The sequence below is a fragment of the Cebidichthys violaceus genome, unplaced genomic scaffold (genome assembly GCF_023349555.1).
Source record: "Cebidichthys violaceus isolate CVI_PGR_0920_01 unplaced genomic scaffold, fCebVio1.0.p SCAF_24, whole genome shotgun sequence".
NCBI classification, from domain to species: domain Eukaryota; kingdom Metazoa; phylum Chordata; class Actinopteri; order Perciformes; family Stichaeidae; genus Cebidichthys; species Cebidichthys violaceus.
The window spans coordinates 8303692-8329028 of NW_027176417.1; the positions used below are offsets into that span (position 1 = coordinate 8303692).

At 45.3% G+C, this 25337-nt stretch overlaps 1 protein-coding gene across 1 annotated transcript in view; it reads right to left on the reverse strand.

The window, feature by feature from the left end:
• Positions 1 to 12: 12 nt before the first annotated feature.
• The window catches only part of LOC137879096 (aryl hydrocarbon receptor-like), a 43002-nt gene continuing 17677 nt past the window's right edge, over positions 13 to 25337 (reverse strand). Inside the window, exons 3-11 of the mRNA XM_068719670.1 lie at positions 7568 to 7749; positions 7390 to 7479; positions 6414 to 6540; positions 6086 to 6225; positions 5791 to 5993; positions 5557 to 5666; positions 5266 to 5407; positions 3429 to 5172; positions 13 to 3102 (exon numbers count right to left, since the gene is read on the reverse strand). Of these exons, the coding sequence (XP_068575771.1) occupies positions 3016 to 3102; positions 3429 to 5172; positions 5266 to 5407; positions 5557 to 5666; positions 5791 to 5993; positions 6086 to 6225; positions 6414 to 6540; positions 7390 to 7479; positions 7568 to 7749 (2825 nt within the window). The 3' untranslated portion in view covers positions 13 to 3015. The remainder of the gene's footprint in view (positions 3103 to 3428; positions 5173 to 5265; positions 5408 to 5556; positions 5667 to 5790; positions 5994 to 6085; positions 6226 to 6413; positions 6541 to 7389; positions 7480 to 7567; positions 7750 to 25337) is intronic.

Sequence of the window (25337 nt, forward strand, 5' to 3'; positions counted from 1 at the left end):
TGAAACACGTCGTGTGATCAGATCACCTTTAATACGGTGAGCACTCGATACACTGCTAAGAGGCGAAACATTCACAAGATATCAGACTTTAAAAGTTACAAAAACATCATAACAAGAGGTTAACATGTGTGTATGCTGTGCAGAGAATGTACACAATATGAAGGCGGCGTGAGTCAGGTTAAGGCAATATGACAGTAAAATACACAATATAGGACAATAGCTAAATGAAAAAAGACAAATATATATATATCTTTATACAGGTACACAAAGATACTGCAATTTGGAGCCTTGGCTTCCTGGGGATTGAAAAGTACAACAAAGTACAAAGGCTTTGACTACCATCTAGAAGCAGCAGGGTGTGTTTAATGTGTCCGAATGAATACTTTGTGATTGAGAGCACTCGTCACTGTGTACTGAGACTCGTGGATCTGTGACCATCGTCTTTGGTTTGATTTTGGGGTGAATCTGCCGTTCTTTCTCTGGCTCAACGTTCAGACTGAAGCGCTTCATTTGACTGTGACAGTGAATACATTATGTTGAATACGCTACACGATGTTAAAGGAAAGCAGCATTTTAAATACGTACTTCTATTTCTTCCTCATCGTTTCATAAATGATATTTGAGAAAAACAACTAAACTTTAATGAGAATTTGCAACCAAATAATCTTTTGCATTTTGAGCCTTAAAATGAAAACATGTTGCACGTTGTGTTGTGAAGATTGAGCCAAAGCAACCATAACAAACTGTAACCCAAGTCAGGGGTTTACTACATTACCCAGAAGGCCTTTCAGCAAGTCAGGGGTGTCCCAAATCCATACTACTTCCTGTTTGAACACAGTGTACTATGACGATTAGTGTTCACGTCAACCACTAAGTCGTAATTAAAACTACAAACGTTGATTGCTTCTTCTTTTAAAATGTCTAAAACATAAAAATATTCTGATTAAACGTGACGAAGAAAAGAGGCACCAGAGAGGTTGTTTAAGGACAGACTTCCACGTTCGTTTGTGTTTTGCTGCATCGAGGTGGACATTTAGAAGCTGTCAGAGGCGTCTAGATATGGCAGTTTGAAGTGCGACAGGAGACGCGGGACGTGAATGCAGCTGATGTTCAGTTTGTGAACGTCAAGCCGTCTTCAGGTACAATCATCCCCGTCTTTTTCCCTTTGGTATCCTGCAGAGTGAAACGTCACACATGGCTTCTTTCGTCTCTTTTTGGCGTTTCAGTCCGCTGTCACTGCTTTGGTCTTCAGCTGAAACCTGCTTATTCCAGAGAGTTGTGTCTTTAAAAAGAACAGAAGGAATCAGATTTCACGGCTCAGTGCCGGATGTCGTTTCTTGCAGTTTGAGGCTCTTTTATGGTGTTTTCTGTTCAATCGAAGAGCTGATTTAACAACAATCAGACGATCAAAAAGACGTCAATTAAAAAGGTACTTGTGAAAAGTTCATCTTTTTCCATTTCTCTTCCTCGTTTAACAAAAAACTTAAAATACAATAGCTGCCTTTAAACTGTTTTACTTCTGTGTTTCTCGCTGCAAGAACGTCCATAAATGAACCACAAGGACAGAAAGAGGACAGAGGACAGAGGAAGAGGACGGAGACATGAATAAAGGGTCCAGTCTCAGGAGAGAATGATTACCATCCTGGTAATAAAACCTGCTTTCAAAGACAATCTTAAGGCAGTCTCCTGAGCGTTGAAATAAATCTCTTTACTCATCATTCATTTAAAGTGTGGTTCTATTAAAATAAGACATAATCTAGAGGACGAAGCTCTTATTGTTGTGAATTCTTCCTCTTCACTATGCTTTGGCGAACACTTTAAAGGAACGGTGAAGCTCCGTGAAGTTTAAGGCGAGAGTTTGGTTTCAATCAAATATGAAGCTGTTTGTTTTTTGCTCATATAATGCGGTGGAAATGTTTCAGAATGTCGACAGACGTCCTGTCACTTTAAGGCACCGTCTGTATTTCTTCTTTGTGCTACAACAGGAAAACAAGGACAACACAGAAATACTGAAGGAAGAAGAAGCGCTGACTCAGTGACGACCGCTCTGACCCAATGCTTCTAAAATATACCAATCGTTTCGTTGTGCGTCTGCAGATCTAGAGCTCCCTCACTGACGGCAAAGAGTTGAAATGAACAAAATCAAGACGCAGTTTCAAAAGGACAAAAACAGCAACAACAAAAATAAAGTAGATCTACTTCATCCTTCTGAGCGCTCAAATGAGAAAACAGGCTTTTAGGGACTATGGCGTCTGTGCGCAGGAGACAGCAGAGGATTCTTTCTTCTTAACTTTCATCCAGGTCCAACATTCAGGTCTCATTCTTCGTCTCTTGTTTGATGCAGGACATTAAACGATGCATTTCCCTCCGAAGAAGTAAAGTTTGGTGCAACGCTCGGCTGCTATGAAGCACTTTATGCATCCTCGCTGTACGTTATTGGTGGAGAGCAGAAACTGTCCAACATGTTGGTCCAACCCTGCTTGTTCCACACAGACTACCTTCATACGTCACAGGAGGGAAGATTAAAAAGCCCAAAACGCATACATCTGCAGGTGGCCACAGGGGGCAGTGACGAGCCCACTGCAGCTGGAGTCGAAGAAGACGCTTGATGACGTACTTGGACACACAAGAGTCAGATTTGTGTTTTTGTGCAGTGTGTGTGTGTGTGTGTGTGTGTGTGTGTGTGTTTGTGTGTGTCAGGGATGAGGCCTGAGGAGTTGACCTCCGATAAAGAGACGACGACGAGCTGCAGACGAAAACCCAGACGAGCTTGTTTTTATTTTGGTATAATCCAACCAGCTCCAAAGAGGGAATTCATGCTTTTTTTCCTTTGATTAAACTCCACACAGATTTATTTTTCCTCCTCAAAGACCAGATATCCTGAACCACACAGCCTCCATCACGGTTTCCTAGTAAGAAGAGAAAAGAGGAGGCGGAGGCGTCCTGCTGTTCTTCAGTCTGATCCACACGAGTCTTTCTGTTCGGGATCCGTCCAGGAGTCACAGCGGCTGATTCCTATTGGTTCTCTGAGTAGTAGGCGTTCCCGCTGGGCAGCGAGGAGAACGGGAAGCCTCCGTTCCCGACGACCGGGCGGCTGTTGATCTGTGAAATCAGACGAGACAAAGATTACTTTACTCATCTATTCATCCATTTTCAAATGTAAAGATTAATAACAAAGACAACTTGACCTTGAGTTGAAGCTCAGAATAATATGTGAAAGAAATGCTGAATAGTAAATTATATGTGAGGAAAATCTCATGTACTGCACTTAAGTACAATTTTCAGGTACTTTATACACTTTTTGGAGACAAATATTGAACTCCACTAACTGCAAAATGAGTACTTTTACTTTTCTTCTACTACTACACATAAGAAATAAAAAAGTAGGATTTACAGTAACAACTGAATTGGTCGTGTCCCCGACTCACCTGCGTCTGCTCACTGAAGTTCAGGTACTGCTGTTGCTGCAGCAGCAGGCCGTCCGGGTCGAGACCGGCCGTCACTTGGCAGGACAGCTGCGCCTCATCGGGATCCGGGACGGTGGTCATCCCCGACACGGACCCCCCTCTGGGGAGACCCTGATAGAAGCAGGAGGGGTTGGAGGGAATCTGGTGTCCGGCGGGGTGCAGTCTCTGGCTGAGGTGGACTCCATTCACGGGCACGGACGTGGGCCCGTTTCTGAACATACAGCTGCTGGGAGGAGCGGGAGGAGGAGGCGGCGGCGGCTCCGCGGCTTGCTGGGAAACGGGAAACGGCACGTTTGAAGTCTCCGGAGTCCTGAACATCGGACCGCCGTTGACGGCGTGCAGAGGATTCCTTTGAAATCCTGACGTTTGGTTGAGGCGGACGCCCATTTGTTGGGGTCCACCTGAGATCAGCTGCTGGTCCAGCGGCCAAGGCGGCCTCTGGTTGGCGTTGTTCTGTGTCTTGAGTGTAAAGCGGCCCTGCACGCAGCCCGGCGAGGACGAACCTGCGGGGAAAGTTGAAATATTTTGGCCGTACGTTTCTACAAAATTGTCTGCCTGGTTTGAGATGGAGGAGGAGCTCCACTGGTTTCCCTGAACGTTGAACCCAGGATTTAACGGTCTTTTAGCGCTTTGGTCCTGGAGGCCGGTCGGTACGTTCGGCGTCCTCACCTGGAGGTGGCTTTGCATTGGTTGAGCCATTTGGTTGGGGTGAATCTGATTGGCTGAAGGTTGCCTGAGCGAGAATGATCCGCAGTTGTTGTCTTTGGCAGCAACATGCAAGGTTCTGAGCTGGTTCTGTGCTTGAGCCGCCATGGAGGGGCAGAAGGTAACCGGAGCTCCAGTAGGTCCATGTTGGAGACCAACAGAAGTGGTCTGCTGAAGGGTTGGACCCAGTTGGAGACCAACAGAAGTGGTCTGCTGAAGGGTTGGACCGTTTAAACCCAGCTGAGGAACATCCAGGTGGGTCAGTTTCATGTGGCCCAAGACTGGAGCCACTACCATCTGCCCTGCGTTTGGAATCAGATGGTTCTGGGGCTCCAGGGGCCAGCCGAAGTTCTGCTCCTGCTCCGGATTCTGGTTCTGGAGCTCCAAAGTGGAAAGGTAGTCCGGCATGATGTCCAGCTGATCCAGCAGCTTGAGCCCGCCCTCCCTCTGCAGCTGCTCCTCCACGTACGTCAGGATGTCGTTGCTGAGAATGTCGTCCAGGTTTTCGTTCATCTCGCAGCTGCTGCTGCTCATCTTCAGCAGGGTGCTCTCCCAGCTCTTCAGCTCCTCGGGCCCGACGTCCAGGGTGTTGCTGAGGTCGTTCTCCCCGAGGATCTGCTGCAGGGTCTCCATCATGTCCTGAACCGTGGCCTCGGACTTCACCAGGCTCCCTACGGCGGGTTTGGGCGTCACCAGCTCCCACATATCTCTGGGAACGCTGACCGTGGCGTGCGTGTCCTTGAAGGCGGCGTCGTTGAGGGTGTTGAAGGCGTTGTTCTTGTTGTGTTCACAGTAGAGAGACTGGTCCTGACTCAGCATGCAGCCCAGCATGGACTCGCGGCTGACGGTGTAATCGTCCAACTTCCTCTGCTTGGGGGCGGAGCAAGGGTCGGGGACGTCGACGGTTGGAGTGACATCGTAAAGCAGCGCCTCTCCAGTGGTGAAGTTGAACGGCAACTGGAGCCGACGGAGGCGGAGCTGATCTTCTCCTTCTTCATTTCTGTGGCAAAAAACAAGAGTAGGTCTCTGCTCCTCATGTAAACCATCACGCACACAAAACCACACACCGCCATCTCTTTGGTTTTCAACTCACATCAAAGCTCTCTGCCGGACCACGATGAAGTCCGGTTTCCCTGCTTTAAAGACCAGCCTGGCGTTGGCCTGGACCCAGACCCACGAGCCAGTCTTGGCCAGAAGTCTGAAGACGGTGAAGCCGCTTTCTCCGGTTTTCATCACTGAGAACAGAAAGAGTCAGACATCACGCGTCGATATATAACAGACCGAGAAAGGATTCTGTGTCACTGTCAACCTGAAAGAAACGCAGTCCGATCATGTAAAAGAGGAGATTCATCTTGTGGCGCATTAGTCAAAATCGGCGACTTACTTTTCAAGTGGTTGTCGGCGCAGTACATCATGTCTGCAGCGTGGATGAAGTTGTAGCCGGAACCTTTCATGCAGAGCTCCACTTCATTGTAACCCAGAACCACCTTCCCTCTGTGCAAATGAAAAGTGTATGGTTCATTTCATTAGCGGACCCTATAATCATCTCCTGAATGATTTAACCTCACAGATCTGTGTGTGTGTGTGTGTGTGTGTGTGTGTGTGTGCGTGTGTCCACCTGCTGTCGATGTTCATGGGAGTGAAGTCCAGCTTGTGTTTGGTCTGGAAGATGAGCGTCTTGGTGCGGATCTCCAGGATGGTCGGCGGCTGCATCTGCGTGGCGATGGAGAACAGAGCGAGCTGCGGCGGAACCAGCGACCCGTCCTCCGACACCCGGTTCTGGCCGTGGATGAACTTCAGGCGGCCGCGGAAGTTCAGGGCCTTGGAGACCAAAAAAAACCCCACACACACCGTCAAACATGTGTTGTTTGTTGTGGCAGAATAACTTCTAAAGACGGCCCGTGTGTCGTTACCAGGAAGCCGGAGGAGTTGTCCAGCAGGCAGCGGAATCGGCAGCAGAAGTTTCTCTCCAGGAAGGACGAGTTCTCGGGAGGGATGGCCTGGGGGTCGTAGGTCATCACGTTGGTGCTGACCTCCGCCGAGCTCTGCTCGCCTGCAGCAGCGAGGACATATTTAACATTTACCTCCATCTAATATGAACTTCTAATACATTTATGTTTCAGTCTTTATGTTCTTTAAGCTCCTCTCTCTTTCACTGTGTTGTAAAACACACACATATATATATATATATATATATATATATATATATATATATATATATATACACTGTTGAGTGCTCACTGAGACTCTCGGCGCCGCCATCTTGCTGGCTGGTATTCGGGTTGAGGGCGAAGTGAAGCTGCCGTCTGAAGAGAGCTCGGTCGTCTGTGTGGATCAACTCAAACACGCTCTGGTGGACCACATCCGACTGCAAACAGAGAAACAAACCAGTCTTTAAAGAATGAAATCACAGCAATCCTGCAGGTGTTATTAGGAACAAACATGCAAACTTAGGACTGGAACAAATCTGAACAAATACTCATTAAACAATCCGTCTTGTCTTCTTTCTCCAGGCTTTTGAGAGAAAGTGTACAAACTAAATCTGTATATTTCAGATCAGAGTTTGTCGAGACATTTAAAGAAACTTATCTTCTAGATAAAGTAAATTAAACAATCTTCTGTCGCGGTTAAAGAAACCCTGTGGCGCTCACAAATCCTGACTTCAGGGTGTCTTTGAACTCAACAGAGTTTGTCAACAGTTTGGATCAGCGCCGTTGACAAAGGAGGGCTTTGTGTCGGGTTTGTTTGAGCCGCAGATAGAAAAAAAGACGAGAGGTGGCTTCAGCACAACGGTGGCATTCATCCACTCCTGTGTGTGTGTGTGTCTGTGTGTGTGTGTGTGTGTGTGTGTGTGTGTTTACACTTGCATCATCGCTGCTGGCCAGAACAAAAAAAAAGAAAGAACTGCAGCTCTATTATTATTATATTATATTATCTAATATTTATCTTCTGACTGTCATGCACCAACACTTTATTGTGAAAGGGTGTCTACTGTAGTACTATTAATACTTGTACTGCTACTACTGTGTGTACTTATTAAGATATATAAGGCGTCACATGTCTGCTTCTTCATATGCAAAGCTGCTGTAGAAATGAAGCGCTTCACGGTTATAAATCGTCTCTTTGCATTTGGTTCTTAAAGCAGCTCCTGACGTCGGTTGTGAGAAGGACACTGTAAGTGGACGTCATTGTTCTTCTCCTCATGCTTCATGTTCACCTGGTGGAAGCCCAGGAACTCCTGGATGGTGGGGGAAGTGTAGAAGACGTAGCCTTCGGCCGTCACCACCAACACGAAGCCGTTCAGCGCCTGAAACACCGAGAACACAGAATCAAAAGGTGGCTCAGAGCTCCGTGCCGCTTCTCCTCTTCCACGCTGAACGTCGCTCAGGTGCTACCTGAAGGAGCAGTTCGCCCTCGTTGAAGCCCACGCCGTCAATGGAGGTCACCTGGGAGGAGGAGGCCCTGGAGGAAGAGGAAGAGGAGGTGGACGGAGTCGGCACGCTCGGGACGTTTCCCCCGAACATGAGGCTCCGCTCGCCGGTCCAGCTGGAGCCGTTCTGGCCTTTCTTCATGGTGGCTGGAGGTGAAGAAGAAGAAGAAGAAGAAGAAGAAGAAGAAAACGGTCAGCTTTGTGATCCGCAGAAGAAGAAACGTAGAAACGAATTAGCTGCATCTGGTTGTTGTTTTTGTAACATTTCTGCTCAAAAGAAGCACAGACAGGAAGTGAAACTAAGCTTTTACTTTTCTCCACCCAGTGTGTGAATCTCTGTATGTTTGCGCAACGTTTCAATAACAACCAGCAACTAGCAACCAGCAACCAGGCAACAAACAGCCGATTGTGTTTACAAAACATGGGGAGAAAAGAGAAGCGAGGACGGAGAGAAAGAGGAACATCTCCGTCTCTTTGTGTCAGGGTGGAGCCGCCTGAGGTTTCCTGTCGTCTTACAACACTGTCACTCAACTCGCCCTCCTCTTCCTCTTCCTCCTCTGGCACTAATCGAGCAGCTCTCATCAGCAGCAGAAGCACAAGAGAAAAATAACCTTAAAATATCCTTTAAGAGAGGAAGCAGGTGGAGGAAACCAGTAAAAACATGATGATGGATGGAGGAAATGAATCAATATATAAGCTTCAATCTTTCCCTCAAAGGAGGAAAACGTAAAGCAGAGAACTACCTTTTTCACTTGTCCTCAGTACAGCGAGGACGCTCTGTTTCATAGTACTCTCAGTATTTTGTATTATGAGTACTTTGAACCCTTCAAATAATAAATCTTGCACACAATCTGCAACTATTTTGGTAACAGAATAATCATTTTTTCCAGCAAATATTGCAAAAAAATAATCTCTAGTTCGTCAAATGTGAATTATTCGTTCAATATTTGTTTTTTTTTGGGGACTTTTGATTGTCTGAAGACGTCACCTTGAGCTCTGGAAACTTTTAAAGACAAAAAAATGTGTTAAAATGAAGTGATGTCATGCCAATAAAGTTATTTGAACTGACCAAAAAAACAACTGAATAATCAGTTGCAGGCTGCTGGTTTAGAGAACTGGCACAGATTTTGAACCAATTTAAGCACCGGGTTTGAAATTCAATGCCTCAAACACACACACACACACACACACACACACACACACACACACGGCTGACTCAGCCCTGCCCTTGGTAGAAACCTCCAGGCCAAACGAGGATAACAGGCAGAGCAACAAAATGACCCGTTGCGTTCTCCCAAAGCGGGCCGAGCTCAGCGGGGAGGCCGACTCCCTGGAGGACCAGAGTCACGTGAAGTGGTCGACGACGGCCCCGGAGACTCGATCGATCCGGATGGAGCCGGTTTTCTAATAGCGCTCGTGCATGCAGACGGAAACATGCAGCGTCTCCTCCAACAAAACCCTCACAAAGAGCATTTTATGTGTAGTTTAGAGACGCTGGGTCACAACCCTCTGATTATAAGTGTAGAACTCACGTTATATAGAGCTGATTATATGTGACAAGCTCGAGCTTTACTCTGAAATAGGATCTTTATAAAGGTCTCACAGCAACAACAATGAAAAGTCCTACTTTAGGCTTTTACTCCCTATTTGTTCTATGTATTGTTTTTGATCAACTTTAAGTGCAAACAAAGTGAACAAACAAGATACAACGAATAATTAATGAGCTTCAAACATGTTAGAAGGCAGATTTTGTTACTTTTGGAGAGAGCCAGGCTAGCTGATTCCCCCTGCTTCCAGTCGTTATGCTAAGCTAAGCTAACCAGCTGCTGTCAGTAGCTTCATATCTACCGTACAGACGTGAGATGGGTATCGATCTTCTCGTCTAACTCCCAGCACGAAAGCAAATAAGTGGACACGGACACGCTAAAGGAACATGAACAGTTCGGTTCGAGCCATAAAAGAGACGGATAATTTGAGATTTGCCATAACGGCCCGATACAAAGACAAGAACATACCAACCAGATGGGTTGGTTAAACCCACTGGAGCACAGAGAACAGTGAAACGTTCCAGTGCCTCATTAAATCTCCTCCAGTGAAGAAGACCAGGTGGCGTTACATTTCAGAAGCTCATTTCAAAGAAGACTTTCTGGAGGATTGTGGGTGTTTAGCCAACATTATCCACCAAACTATCTGCTGCCCAAACAGAAAACACGCCACGAGATCAGAGAACACAGAACACCCCAAAGAGAAACTGGTGCGGACCAAGAAAGACTTGAATAAACCAGCTTGTTAAACGGTGAACAAAGCAAACCAAAGCCGTGAAGCTTCCTTCTGGAGATTCTGTTGATTTACTCCACCGCCTGTTTCATGGAGTTTGATTAATGGAGCTGCCAACCGCACAGCAGACACTTCACTTGTTTCACTCATACTGGAGGTTTGGCCACCCAGCAAGCAACAAACATTACATGACGCAAAGCAATATCAGTAAGTACACAATCAAAAAGGACGCATACAAGAATATATGTGCACAGAGTAGTAAATGCACCGAACCTGGGGAGCAAAAGGCTTGCAGGTCTACAGCAGTGAGTCAGCCTCAATAGGTGCATCTGTTTACATGTTCATTTATCCAGGCAGGACGTTTCCCAGCAGCGCACTGGTTCACATTCCCAGCATTGTGAAGATTCCCACCTGGGAGCTTCCCAGTACAACCACAGACATGTAGCAGCTTCATAGGGGCTGATTCTCCAGTTAAAGGGATTTAACAGAGGTGATTGTCAAGCCGTTGCTGGGAAGGTGATCATTTAAACACCCAAGATTGTCTAAACAAGTTAATTTATGTAACGATCTACTAATCGATTAATACGTTTTATTCTAAACAAACGTCTTTCTTATAACTTTTACAAAAGACACATTTCTTTCTGCCAATAACCTGAAAAGTGGGTGTCGACTTGAAAACAGTCTCTCACAACTGCAGCTCTAAATTTAGACAAAAATGATTTGCATTTACGGCAATGAAATGCTCTGCAGCCCAAACAGAAACTACACATTTCAGGAGACTGAATGAGTATAAGTGCTAGTATGGAACGTCTGTTCATAAACATGACACAAACAGTGTGTGGCGTGTGTGGGGGTTGTTAACAAATATTGAGTAAAGATGTGTTACCCAAAAACTAGACGCAAGAATTTTCAAGAGTGTACGTCTTTGTCTTCGGTTTCACTGTTGCCTTAGTGTGGTTTTTGGTGTTTAAGAGTGTGTGTGTGTGTGTGTGTGTGTGTGTGGGGGGGGGCTGTCTGGCCCTTTAACACACTCATATACCCACCACTCATAGCCAGAGGCGAGCCGGTTTAGTGGTTCAGTGTTTCGGTGCAGCAACAATGAACTATTTTAGTCCCCAGAAGATTGATTAAGATGAAGAAGGATAAATGAAAGAAGCATGTGAGGTATAAATAGAAAAGGTGTGAAAGTGCTGAACAAAAAGGGAAATAAGGACTCAAATGAAATAGAAAAAGAAGGAAACCTGAGAGGACCTACATAGGTGCCCTGGGGAACTCCGAGCACTTTTTCTGATGGGCTGAAAAAGACTTCATTTACACCTGTACTCCAAACGCTGATGTTTTAACAAGGAACAGCTGAACCCTTCTTAAACTGGAGAAAATCAGAAGCAAAATGCAAGAACATAGTGCTAATCGTTAAGCCCACAGTCATGTCTTCAAATGTCTTCTTTTATCTGACCGACAGTCTAGAACCCAAAGATATCAAATAGACGTGGGACTGTTTAACCATTTCAGTTGTTTATCAAGCAAAAATGACAATTTACAAATCAATTAATCGACCAATCGTTTCAGCTCTAGGATCAGAACGGCGCAATTAATCAAAACACTCATGAGTGAGAAGCTTCACGCTGTAGATCCTTTGCGCTGACAAAAGAAGCGTGTTCTACTGGATGTGCACTTGTTGACCCCGTCACAGTACATGGAAACATTTTGGTGTAACTGCCTCCTCCACTTCTTTCTCTTTTCTATCATGTTTGCGAACACAAACCCGCCCGCCCTCCGTCTCCAAACACCCGCTCTGAAGCACTTGCGGTTTCTGTCGACTTTGAAACCCAAGAGCTGAATGGAGTCATTGTTCTTCATCCCTTTGGACTGCAGGATGGAGGGGGAGGAGGAGGAGGAGGAGGAGGAGGAGGGGTGACAGGAGATCAGAATCACCGACACACACACACTTTCTCTCTCTCTCTCTCTCTCTCTCTCTCTCTCCCTTTCACTCTCAGTTTAAGCTCACTCTCCCGTCTCTCTCTCTCTGTCTCTCTCTCTCTCTCTCTCTCTCTCTCTCTCTGTCTCTCTCTGTCTCTCTCTGTCTCTCTGTCTCTCTGTCTCTCTCTCTCTCTGATCCTTTATGTGCAGGTTTGGACATGAACGATGGCGAGGACTAAAAGCACAGAGGAGACCTTGTGTGGTTTGGAAATGGAGAAGACTTTCAGACTCTTCTCCATTTGGCCTCTGGCTTCAAATCTGTGTGTTTTAAACATGTATCATCTGTTGTGTGTGTTTTAAACATGTATCATCTGTTGTGTGTGTTTTAAACATGTATCATCTGTTGTGTGTGTTTTAAACATGTATCATCTGTTGTGTGTGTTTTAAACATGTATCATCTGTTGTGTGTGTTTTAAACATGTATCATCTATTGTGTGTGTGTTTTAAACATGTATCATCTGTTGTGCGTGTTTTAAACATGTATCATCTATTGTGTGTGTTTTAAACATGTATCATCTGTTGTGTGTGTTTTAAACATGTATCATCTGTTGTGTGTGTGTTTTAAACATGTATCATCTATTGTGTGTGTGTTTTAAACATGTATCATCTGTTGTGTGTGTTTTAAACATGTATCATCTGTTGTGTGTGTTTTAAACATGTATCATCTGTTGTGTGTGTGTTTTAAACATGTATCATCTATTGTGTGTGTGTTTTAAACATGTATCATCTGTTGTGTGTGTTTTAAACATGTATCATCTGTTGTGTGTGTTTTAAACATGTATCATCTATTGTGTGTGTGTTTTAAACATGTATCATCTGTTGTGCGTGTTTTAAACATGTATCATCTGTTGTGTGTGTTTTAAACATGTATCATCTGTTGTGCGTGTTTTAAACATGTATCATCTGTTGTGTGTGTTTTAAACATGTATCATCTATTGTGTGTGTGTTTTAAACATGTATCATCTATTGTGTGTGTGTTTTAAACATGTATCATCTGTTGTGTGTGTGTTTTAAACATGTATCATCTGTTGTGTGTGTTTTAAACATGTATCATCTGTTGTGCGTGTTTTAAACATGTATCATCTGTTGTGTGTGTTTTAAACATGTATCATCTGTTGTGCGTGTTTTAAACATGTATCATCTGTTGTGTGTGTTTTAAACATGTATCATCTATTGTGTGTGTGTTTTAAACATGTATCATCTATTGTGTGTGTGTTTTAAACATGTATCATCTGTTGTGTGTGTTTTAAACATGTATCATCTATTGTGTGTGTGTTTTAAACATGTATCATCTGTTGTGTGTGTTTTAAACATGTATCATCTGTTGTGTGTGTTTTAAACATGTATCATCTATTGTGTGTGTGTTTTAAACATGTATCATCTGTTGTGTGTGTTTTAAACATGTATCATCTATTGTGTGTGTGTTTTAAACATGTATCATCTGTTGTGTGTGTTTTAAACATGTATCATCTGTTGTGTGTGTTTTAAACATGTATCATCTGTTGTGTGTGTTTTAAACATGTATCATCTATTGTGTGTGTGTTTTAAACATGTATCATCTATTGTGTGTGTGTTTTAAACATGTATCATCTATTGTGTGTGTGTTTTAAACATGTATCATCTGTTGTGTGTGTGTTTTAAACATGTATCATCTGTTGTGTGTGTTTTAAACATGTATCATCTGTTGTGTGTGTTTTAAACATGTATCATCTATTGTGTGTGTGTTTTAAACATGTATCATCTGTTGTGTGTGTGTTTTAAACATGTATCATCTGTTGTGTGTGTTTTAAACATGTATCATCTGTTGTGTGTGTTTTAAACATGTATCATCTGTTGTGTGTGTTTTAAACATGTATCATCTGTTGTGTGTGTTTTAAACATGTATCATCTGTTGTGTGTGTTTTAAACATGTATCATCTATTGTGTGTGTGTTTTAAACATGTATCATCTATTGTGTGTGTGTTTTAAACATGTATCATCTATTGTGTGTGTGTTTTAAACATGTATCATCTGTTGTGTGTGTGTTTTAAACATGTATCATCTGTTGTGTGTGTTTTAAACATGTATCATCTGTTGTGTGTGTTTTAAACATGTATCATCTATTGTGTGTGTGTTTTAAACATGTATCATCTGTTGTGTGTGTGTCGTTTCCTGCTGCTGTCCCTTTGATCAATGACATTCTGTGCAGACTAAATGTGATCTGCACCACAAACTGTCCTGTTTGTCCTTCAGGGGGTGCTGTACTAATCTATACTACTTGTCCATAGATCACCTGGACATACAGACATATAAAACATACGTGCCTCTCTTCATCCTCTCTGTTTTTAAGCTTCATTTTGCAGCTTTTCTCCCCACTTTTTGACACCTGTCACTCATCTTGACAAGTCATTTATCAGCAGAGTGTTCATTCTGCTTTCTCACGTCTTTTCTTGTCATAACTGCCACTTCCTGTTCTGCGGTTAGAAGCCTCATTTCGATACCCACAACTATTTCACACATGGCCGCGCCCCAATGGCAAGAAAAACAACCCGACGTCCCGACTGCTACAGGTGACAACACACCGCGTTATTGTCAAATACAAGCTGTTTATTGAAGCGATATGACTGTATCCAGACTCGGAGACGACACACTGCACTCTGTGAAGGTTCATGCACCACACACACACACACACACACACACACACACACACACTGCTCCAGGCATCACCCTGCTCCTCTTGCCACAGCGCTGACCTCCGACATCATGCTGCTACGATAAGGCCGAGTCTGGAGGAGACGTCTCAACGTTTACATTCCTTCTCGTCTGAGCGGCAGGTCAGTCAGCCTCCGCTGATACTGCACACGACCCACCACACCCTGACACACACACACACACACACACACAGAGATCATACCAATCACTCAATAAATGAAGGGCAACTTCAGGAGTTAATCCTCAAACACATCCATTTTGTGGAGTTATTACTATTTCTAAAAACTGAAAAGTGTCTTCTTTAAGCTTCCTGCTTCATATCATCTTTTATAAAGTTCATTTTCTTTTAGCTAACACCAACGACATTATATTCTGACAGAATTAGTTTGAAAACAACAAATTAGTTGTTTTAATGTGAACACAGAACTTTATTTTGAAAAGACAGCGTAGGTGCAGAGAATAAAGCCAAAAGTTGATGGATGCAAAAGTGAAAATGCAGCAACACGTTTCAAAAGAAGAGTTTGCACAAAGAAACAAGCAGAGAAGAAGAAGAAGAAGAAGAAGAAGAAGAAGAAGAAGAAAAAAAAGGAAAGAAAGAAAACATCCGGAAGGCTAAGAAGCGTTCAGGAGGGAACTTTACCCGCTGTCCACACAACCGAGGGAAATACGGCTAATTTGCTGTAGTTGCTGCTTAATTTCAAAATGACCTCTCACTTTCCCACACACACACACACACACACACACACACACACACACACACACACACACACACACACACACACACACACACACACACACACAAACTTAGCCTCGCGTGCAAACTTTCAATTCCCGGCATCCTGAGCTGAGAAAGGAGAGGAAGGAGGCCGAGAAAAAAGACAAGGAGAGAGAGAGAGAGAGAGAGAGAGAGAGAGAGGGAAAACATTAAGTATGATTATTGTGTGTGTGTGTGTGTGTGTGTGTGTGTGTGTGCATGTGAGACACACACACACACACACACACACACACACACACACACACACACAGCTGCCAAAGCGTCTGATATGCTTTTACTGGCTTTTAAATTGTTTGCATGATTACATGTTCTCCAATTTGGAACTGCTAAATGTTATTACACAGTAGATACTGATGAGGGGGGAGGAGCGGGTGGGTAAGGGAGGAGGAGGAGGGAGGAGAAGGAGGAGAGATGGTCACAGAGAACAGGTAGATTTTGGTAAAAGGGAGAGGAAATAAGTGGGGAGATGAGGTGAGAGACAAGAGGACAGAGAGGGAAACACAGGGGAGGATGAAGGAGAAAATAAACTGGAGGAAGAGGAGAGGAGGAAGTGGAGAGGAGGAAGTGGAGAGGGGTGAGAAGAGACCAGAGCAGAGGAGGTGGAGAGGAGGTGGAGAGGAGGTGGGAGGGCAGCGATGGAGACAAGAGGGAGGCAAAGTGAGGTGGAAAGAGAGGTAAGAAGCAGAAGGAGGATATTTAGTATGAGGGGGAGGAACGAAATGGGAGGAGGGGGTGAGGAGAGACAGGAGGAGGTGGCAGGAAGAGGGGGAGGAAGAGGAGGGTGGGGGGAGGGGGGGATTGAGCAACAGCCAGTAATCTGTAATGGAGTTTTAAGCATAATGTAGCTCCGGTGCTCTTATCGCTGTCGTGCCGTAGAACCATTGAGAACAGGAAACTATTCAACAACACACGCACGCGCACACACACACACACACACACACACACACACACACACACACACACACACACACACACACACAAAGACCTTTCAACTACAGCATAATAGAGCTGGAAGTAGGAGTAAAGGTTATTTTTGGATAAACAAGCGTCCGTCTGCACCAAAGCTGGTTGAAAAAATGACGAATTTAAGAAACAAACTATCAGGTTTTATCTTATCGTCGCTGACCAAAATATCTCCAACGCTTTACGACCTCAAACCCAAACGATTGCGGCTCCGGAAACAACACGACCTGCAAGAAAACTGCCAGAAATAATAAGCTTATGCCCAGAACATGTGAGCCACATTAGCCTCTCTACTTAACCTCCATTCATCCATTCATTCGTCTTGATGCAAAAGCACGGCGACAACTTCAAGTGCTCCTGGAGGAGGTTCAGTAACTGTTATTATTGCCGGTGGCTGCTGTAATTCTAATCCAGCAAAGCCGTATTAGCATGACTCATGATGTGATTTGAGGGAAGAAGGAAGACTTTGATCTTGTGAGAATACGCCACATGTGTGATTCCTGAATTCTCAATTCAGCCCTTTTTAAATGGAACTTCTGTTTCATCTGTTGTGGAGCCCGAGAGCAGGGAACGTTTTTAAAGTCAGTCGACTAGGCAGTAAGTCAGTGAGGAAACCAGCGAGGAAACCAGTGAGGAAACCAGTGAGGAAACCAGCCAGTGAGTCAGTAAACCAGTCGATGGCCCCGAGCCCAGCCTGGCAGACTCGTTGAAACCCTGATCGCTGACTGACAGGCGCTCTCAGCAGCGTACAGGCTCGGCAGGCGGCCAGCGGAGTTGCGTGTAAAGAGTTTATTTAGACAAGAGAGCGGGGGGGGGGGGGGGGGGGCTGGCTGGCTGTTCAAAGATGTTTTGTTCAGGCCTGAGGGATCATTTCTGCAGAGGGAGGAGGTCTCACTCCTGTCAGAACTCAAGAACCCAAAGGAAAGTTAGAAGAGAGGAGAACCAGTCCAGCTGAGCAGATCTTCTATAAACTGTGTGTGTGTGTGTGTGTGTGTGTGTGTTTGGGTGGGTGTGTGTGTGTGTGTGTGTGTGTGTGTGTGTGTGTGTGTGTGTGTGTGTGTGTGTGTGTGTGTGTGGGTGGGTGGGTGGGTGTGTGTGTGTGTGTGGGTGGGTGGGTGGGTGGGGGTGGGTGTGTGTGTGTGTGTGTGTGTGTGTGTGTGTGTGTGTGTGTGTGTGTGTGTTTGGGTGTGTGTGTGTGTGTGTGTGTGTGTGTGTGTGTGTGTGTGTGTGTGTGTGTGTGTGTGGGTGTGTGTGTGTGTGTGGGTGTGTGTGTGTGTGTTACATGGACACACTATCAGTTGGATCAGAGGAGTTGGCTTGATCTAATGTGTTTCTCTGCAGTGTGTCTGATCATGTCTGAGTGATAAGTTTCCTCTGCCAAAGACTTTCTCTCTTCATCTCTTGTTGCTCTCACCCATCGCCTCTCCCTTGTACTCCCTGTTACTCCCCTTTACTCCCTTTTACTCTCTTTTACTCCCTTTTAGTCCCTTTTACTCTTTTACTCCCTTATACTCTCTTTTACTCCCGTTTTACTCCCTTTTACTCTCTTTTACCCCCTTTTACTCTCTTTTACTCTCTTTTACTCCCTTTTACTCCCTTATACTCTCTTTTACTCCCTTTTACTCTCTTTTACTCCCTTTTACTCCCGTTTTACTCCCTTTTACTCTCTTTTACTCCCTTTTACTCCCTTTTTACTCCCCTTTACTCCCTTATACTCTCTTTTACTCCCCTTTACTCCCTTTTACTCTCTTTTATTCCCCTTTACTCCCCCGTTTAAAGCAAAGCAGGGACCAGAGGTAACGTTTTAAAAGAAATGAATGCTGAATAAAGTTTTGTTAATTTCAGCTCTTTACACATCAGTGATTCATTTACACTTCAAACTGAAGTCCAGCGTCATCACAGAAGCCACTTCAGGTGTGGTTTGAAGGAGGCTCTTCCCTGAATGCTGGAGGTCTGTTCTGATCTGTTGCGTCACCTTCTTTTTAAAAACCTGGTGAATCAGAGGAAAACCCGCCGACCTCAGCAGCTTCCGGCCCATCGCTCGGCGGCGGGCGGTGAAACCCCAAAAGGAGAAACCTCATGGCCGTGATTCAGCTTTCACTTTAAGGGGGACGACAAAGTGATGAAGAGTCTTCTTCTGCTGTATTTAGAATCAGCTAAACAGGCTGAATTAGAGGTTGTCTTGGAATAAACTTTGGCTTCAGTTGCATGTTACTTATATGTGATGCTTTATTTTGAGATATTTAGATGAAGGTAACTTAGTCGTTCCTTCAGTTGTAGTTTGATGGTTTTAGGTTGCTTTTCCGAGTAGATTTTACTCGTGACAGTGGTACTTCACCAGATCTCATTGCAAAAAGGGGACGTTTAAACTGGCGTAACGTGAGTCAACGCGAAGCGGCAACTCGCAATTTTTCTCTCCTTTAAAATCGACACCGAGCCGATCTCGCACTGCGAAACTGCGAAACTGCGTCCTGCGCCTTTAAAACCATCAAACGAGCCGATTGCTTTTCATAGGCGATGCCATGTGCTGCGGTGCCACGAGGCGGAAGTGGTCGCCACTGTGGTGAAACACACACACACACACACACACACACTATGTAAATGCTGGTGAGGGTTCATTATTTCCATCGATATAATCAATGTCAGCTGAAGCGGGTTCAATTCTGAAGCACGTAAAGTCTCCCGAGCAGGAAAACGTAATCATATCGACCAGAAACAAAACACTAATCAGATCTCACAACCTTTTAAACGCTTTGACGTATGACTTTGGAGACATTTCGCTCGAAACTGAACAGCTTTAACTCATAAACTGAGTGTAAACGGAGGCGGAGATCGTGAATTTATTGCACTTTAAAAAGCAATTTGCCCCGAAGCGCAAACAGAGTCTTTAAAAGAACAGCTGAAGGACGGATGAGCGAGTGGAGGAGTAACGACACAAAGATTTGGCTTCTCCCCGAACAATGAAATCCAGACCGTACACCTGTGAACACAAAGCTGATGTTTGTCTTTTATTAAACATTAGATATCATTGGAGGTGATCCCAGCTGGAGAGACACAGTCTGGAAACCTGAAACACGGAATACTTGAGTTTAAACCCGTTAATAAGCTGTGCTGTAATAAACTCTACTGTGAATAAATGAGTAAACTGTAGCTGCCTTGTTTCCGTCAGTGAATGCAGGGAAACAGGTCGGGTCGCTTTGTTCCAGCACGTCTGCAGGAATGTTACTCAAAGTACTAACTTACTACTACAAGTACTGCGAGTACTGCCGGTACAATGACACCTTCTGCTGCACAAAGTACTGCAGCAGCTCCAGTACCTGTTCTTTCTTCTGATGACACGATGAGAAAGGCTTCAGAGTGATCTCAGTGCAGGGACGGCCGTCAGAGCGAGACGCTCCCGTTTCACATCGACTGTGTTTACGTGAGCAGCTGTGGAGAGGAGTCAGGTTTCACCGGAGGTCAACACGGCTGAACGCCTGCAGGCTCTTGAACGCCTCGTGCGTCTCGAGCGTCGAGTCGGTTATGATTCTTTGAAGACGTCGAACGCAAAAAAAAAAAAAAATGATTTCACGTTGAAAATCACAGCTTAATAACTATGTTTATTAGTATTAATCGGACTTTCCCTGTCTGTAGTTTTCTTCTGCACATCCATACAAGCCGTCTCTCTAAATGTAGAAACAGAATATATGTATGTGTGTATATGTGTGTGTATGTATGACAGCGTGCAATATGATGATTTTTCCAACATTAAATAAAAATATCCTGGTTCTTCTTCTTCAGCTTGATATATTTACCGTCTTTGGAAACTTTGCTCTCCGTCACATTTTAACGTCTAAATGAAAACTCTGCTTTCATATCCCACCACAAACCATCAACATACAAGAGAGTCAATATTTTGAGTCTTTTTTTTGCTATTTCCTCCCAAAATGTCACAGACAACTGGCAGAAAAAGGGATTTTCCACGTCTCTGCGGCATCGATCGTCACATCTTGTCACAAAACGACAGAACAAAGTGGAAACTGTGAGGAACTCTGGACTCTGAAGACAAAAGACACCTTTTGTTTCTGCCAGACTCGCTGCTGACATCAGAGTAAAAGTAAATACCAGAAGCTTCCAGCTATCTTCTCTCCACAGAGCAGCGCTCAGATGTTTGCTTTCGTTATTATTGAGCAACAGACATCGGGCATCCATTTTCTTTTCCTAAATAGATTTATAGTGTTTAGGAATGAAACTCTTCAAACGTAAACTCCGGCCACAGAACCTAAACGGTCCAAAGCGGGACCGGAGGCGAGCCGCTCGTCCCCAGAGCAGCGACAGAACCTCTGGACGGCATCGACGCAGAATCGAGGCTCAGAACCGAGCCGAGCGTGAACGACCGACCGCCGTCGGTAAACACCGGCGGTCGACCCAGGAAGAGGAGGAGCAGAGCATTCTGGGCAGCAGGAGGAGCTCCTTTTCTTCATGAAAACATCTTTACGTCACGCCGACCGCAACGGAAACAAGTCTTTGGGTTTCATTCTTATTTATCCATGAATTTCTGCAACCAAAGTGAATATTTGTGCTAAGATGGAACGTTGTTGTTGTTCGTTTGACAAATCGCTAAAAACACATCGAGGCTCCTCTCTCTGCTCCTCCTCTCTCTGCTCCTCTTCTCTCTGCTCCTCTCCTCTCTGCTCCTCCTCTCTCTGCTCCTCCTCTCTGCTCCTCATCTCTCTGCTCCTCCTCTCTCTGCTCCTCCTCCTCTCTGCTCCTCATCTCTCTGCTCCTCCTCTCTCTGCTCCTCATCTCTCTGCTCCTCATCTCTCTGCTCCTCTTCTCTCTGCTCCTCCTCTCTCTGCTCCTCCTCCTCTCTGCTCCTCATCTCTCTGCTCCTCATCTCTCTGCTCCTCCTCTCTGCTCCTCCTCTCTCTGCTCCTCTTCTCTCTGCTCCTCCTCTCTCTGCTCCTCCTCTCTCTGCTCCTCATCTCTCTGCTCCTCTTCTCTCTGCTCCTCCTCTCTCTGCTCCTCCTCTCTCTGCTCCTCCTCTCTCTGCTCCTCATCTCTCTGCTCCTCTTCTCTCTGCTCCTCTTCTCTCTGCTCCTCTTCTCTCTGCTCCTCATCTCTCTGCTCCTCTTCTCTCTGCTCCTCTTCTCTCTGCTCCTCCTCTCTCTGCTCCTCTTCTCTCTGCTCCTCCTCTCTCTGCTCCTCCTCAGTGAAAGCACAGTGTACTTGATGGTTTATGATATTAAACTAATAATCTTTGACTGAATAGAAACTTTGAATATGTTGACCTTTAGAACGTCACAATAGTTTGATTAGAAGTGACAACATGCATCTTTTTAGATGAATGTTTTGCTTTATTTGTCCGCTGGACTTCATGTCTAACTTAAAACACATCCATCTTTTCTCTAAATCAGCTTCAGCTACATTAAAACACATATTCTGCATCATCTTCATCAGACGCGTGTCGGCGCGCTGCGCATGGACCGGCTGTTCACATGAGTGTGACACTAGAACGGTGTACCAGCAGACACTGGATCTGTTGGTCGGGGAATCTCTCGCCTCCAGGAGGCTCCTAAATATACAACCGGTGCCGCTAAAAATAAGGTGGGAGAGGACGCCGCCGGCAGCTGCTGCCCAACTAACCCACAATCCTTCACTTTGTGCTCCGCCTCCCGGAGGACGCGAAGGGTTAACGCGGCCCTCTGCGGCGTGTAGAGACATTACACAACCGGGACCGTTGCCACGGCGGCGAGGAAAGGCCAGTCGGCCTGAACCGGCTGGAAACGGAGCTCCGCCTCCATCTGCAGCAGCTTCAGCATGTAAACAAGACGAGAGACAGCGGGACCGAGGACGGAAGACGAGCTCAGAGAGCACTGGACACAGTGTGTGTGTGTGTGTGTGTGTGTGTGTGTGCTACTGAAACACAGTTCATTATGATTCAGTCAAGAAATAAATGGTGGAAAACACAACAGATGACTTGTTTAAATGTCTTCTTTTCCAACCATAGTCAGCTCTTTTTCTGCACTCAAATTCAAATTAAAAGCAGGCTGGTCTCATCATTTGTCTCATCGTTTGTCTCATCGTTTGTCTCATCGTTTGTAGCAAAAGTTGCAAAAATGATTCGTAGAAATCCCAGGAAATGACTTTGAATGTAGTCGATGGTCGTGTTCTCACCCCAGCTCAGCACTTCTCCATCTTTTATTAAACCCAACTGAGTCGCTTCCTGTGAAGACGGAACTTTATTTTGAAAAGCATTCATGCAACGAGCAGAAATTGACACGTTTCTGGACTTTTTGCAGGAAAATGCATGAAAAATTAGGAGCAGCTTTTTGTCTCTCTCAGTTATTAAAGTTGCTTAAATCCACTGATTCTGTTTGACAAATATGATTGTGGTGATAATCCACAGATGATGATTGCATGTGTCACAGTGAATCCTGCAGCAACACGTCGACACCTACCGCTGGGATTACCTACTGTAAACCATCACACACACACACACACACACACACACCGCCACAGCTGCAGCATTAATACCTGCGGTGTGTGTGTGTGTGTGTGTGTGTCTGTGTGTTTTACGGTGTTATTTTGTTGTGAATTAATAACTGAATGGGAATCGATAAATCCCACAATACATGAAAACAACAGTCAGTCATCTGGAGCTCAGTCACATCCAGACGGACGTCTGAACCGATGACTCGCCGTTTGATTTAATGAGAAACTGTGAAAACACGTAAGAGTCAAAGTGGAAACAGATCGAAGCTCAAACTACCGAGTTATGAAACTGATCTTTATTCAGATAGAAGCGACGCTCCGTCATCTTCCTCACACCTCTCTGCTGGAGGGGACTTTACATTTACTATTATATTATTATATTGTCTGTCTTTTGTCTCTCTCCTGTGGCGTCTGATCACAGCCGGTGGAGAGACGCCGGCGTTCACTTTAAACCGTCTCGTCTTCCCCTCGCGGCTCACATCCCTATCTTTGATATCAGAGATGAGGAATATTCCCAGAAACGGAGCAGAGGACAGCTGGGAAACGTGGGAGGTTTGAGGGGGGAGGAGGGGAGGGAGGAGGGGAGGGGAGGGAGGGGTGTCTGCTCTGACAGGCTCTTTCTTTTTCATGCTTTGGCTTCAAGAAAGTGAAGAAAAGAGGAGAAGAAGAAGAAGAGAAAGAGCGTGGATGCAGATGATTACGTTGGTGGAAACCATCTCCACACTTTGGGTCATTTTCGGGTTTATGTATAAAACAGCAGCTCTTTAAATGCATGTTGTGTATGTTAAGACTTCTTCAGATATTATGTGACGTTCCTGTTAAAGTCCTTTAAAAACATTTACAGCGAGACGTGAAGCGGGAGACATTCAATGATCTTTTCCTCAAAGTCTAGAATCACAAAGAACCGAGCGTCTCCTTGCTCTCTGGCAGCTTCCTCCTCTCCTTCATGACCCCACACACACTCTCTCCTCGCCGCTATGTAAACTCTCATTCATGAGGTCGGGGGCGGGGCCCGAGAGGCTGCCAGTAATTTTCCACCCAACTCACTTCCCTGTCATTAGAAGACGACGTGCAGAAATATTCAGGATGGTTTTCTCTATTTGTAACTAATATGATGATGTCTTTGATTCTTCTATGCTTGAAATGATGTGCAGCATAACACTGGTACCGAGTGACAGCAAGAAGGAACGGTCACCGTGGATTCAGCTCCTCGTTGTTCTTAAAGGTCTCATCCATGGACAGGCTATCTCATGAAGCGAGACGCTAGCTGTGACCCGCTCATCGGGTCCATGGACAGGAAGTGGAGTCAGGAAGCAGCTTGTTCCTCTGATCCGATCGGTGACGCTCTCCTGACTCTGGGAATGTCGGCGCTGTAAACACGCTTTTACGTGACCTTGAACAACACGCTTCTTCTTCTGGTAGAAGAACTAGCTGACGTTACAAGATCTCCATCAGCAGGAGTGCAGCTCTGGTGAAATGAGTCACTAATGACTCACTGTTCAAGTCGTGCTGTAGTTCTGAGAAGCTTCACATGAACCGGTGCAGTTCTGCAGGAAGCTGTGGTCGTCCTTTTTAAAGTCGGTCAGAGGAACTCAAACATCATTTTACAGATTCCAACTGATAAGGAACTTGAACCATCCCTCAGTTCTAAAGAAAGAGGTTTGAGGTCGACGGGAACGTCAAGCTGCAGCCCAACCAGAGGCTCACTTCATTAACGAGCTGCTGCTCTGAAGCGTGTTGAAGATTGGAATCAGCTGCTGCTGCAGGACTCACTGCTTCACATTTGGTTCTGGCAGCGTTTGCTTGATCTTTGCTCTCTATTTTGAGCACAGTGGGATGCATCTCAGGGTCCGATGAAAGTGCAGCTTTGAAACGCCCGTTTGGACCGTTTGGCCCCGTTTGGACCGTTTGGACCCGTTTGGCCCCGTTTGGCCCCGTTTGGCCCCGTTTGGCCCCGGCCCGGATCAGAGGTTAGCAGACACCTTTTCTCTCCACCAGGACTTCGCCCCAGGCGCTTCCTCCCGCCCCGACTTCCTCTGACAAACATGACTTCCTGCTAGACGCAGAGGAGAGCTTAGTGGACGTGTTTTACAGGTTTCTCCTGAAGCACGTGGCGCTCATGAAGCTGCACGCCTCGCCAGCAGCACACGCTGCTTCTTTATGGACCTTTAACTTCTCCTGCTGTTTAATCGTCTTCACTATTTCACGTCGGCGTCATCCATCTCTGCAAACATGCGCTTCAGAAGTGAAGACAGCGTGAGCTCTGTGCTTTGGGATTCTTACTTTCTCTGTAAACGCACACAAACACACAATTTGCACACCAGTGGGTTTATGTTGAAGCTTGAAGAAAGAAGCTTGAATTGCATTTAACACTTTGTAACTTGAACTGTATTTCTGAGCAGGTTGGTGGAGCTTCTGCGCCTCATGTAGTCTGAGTTAAACGTGTAAATCAGGAGTTCAATGAAGCGTGAAGCCCCTCAGCCCCTCCCGTCTCTGGAGGTGTGCGTCCTGCAGTCTGACTGACAGCTACCTGTCTTTTAACCTGAGCCGAACTGCTGCTACTCCTCCGTCATCC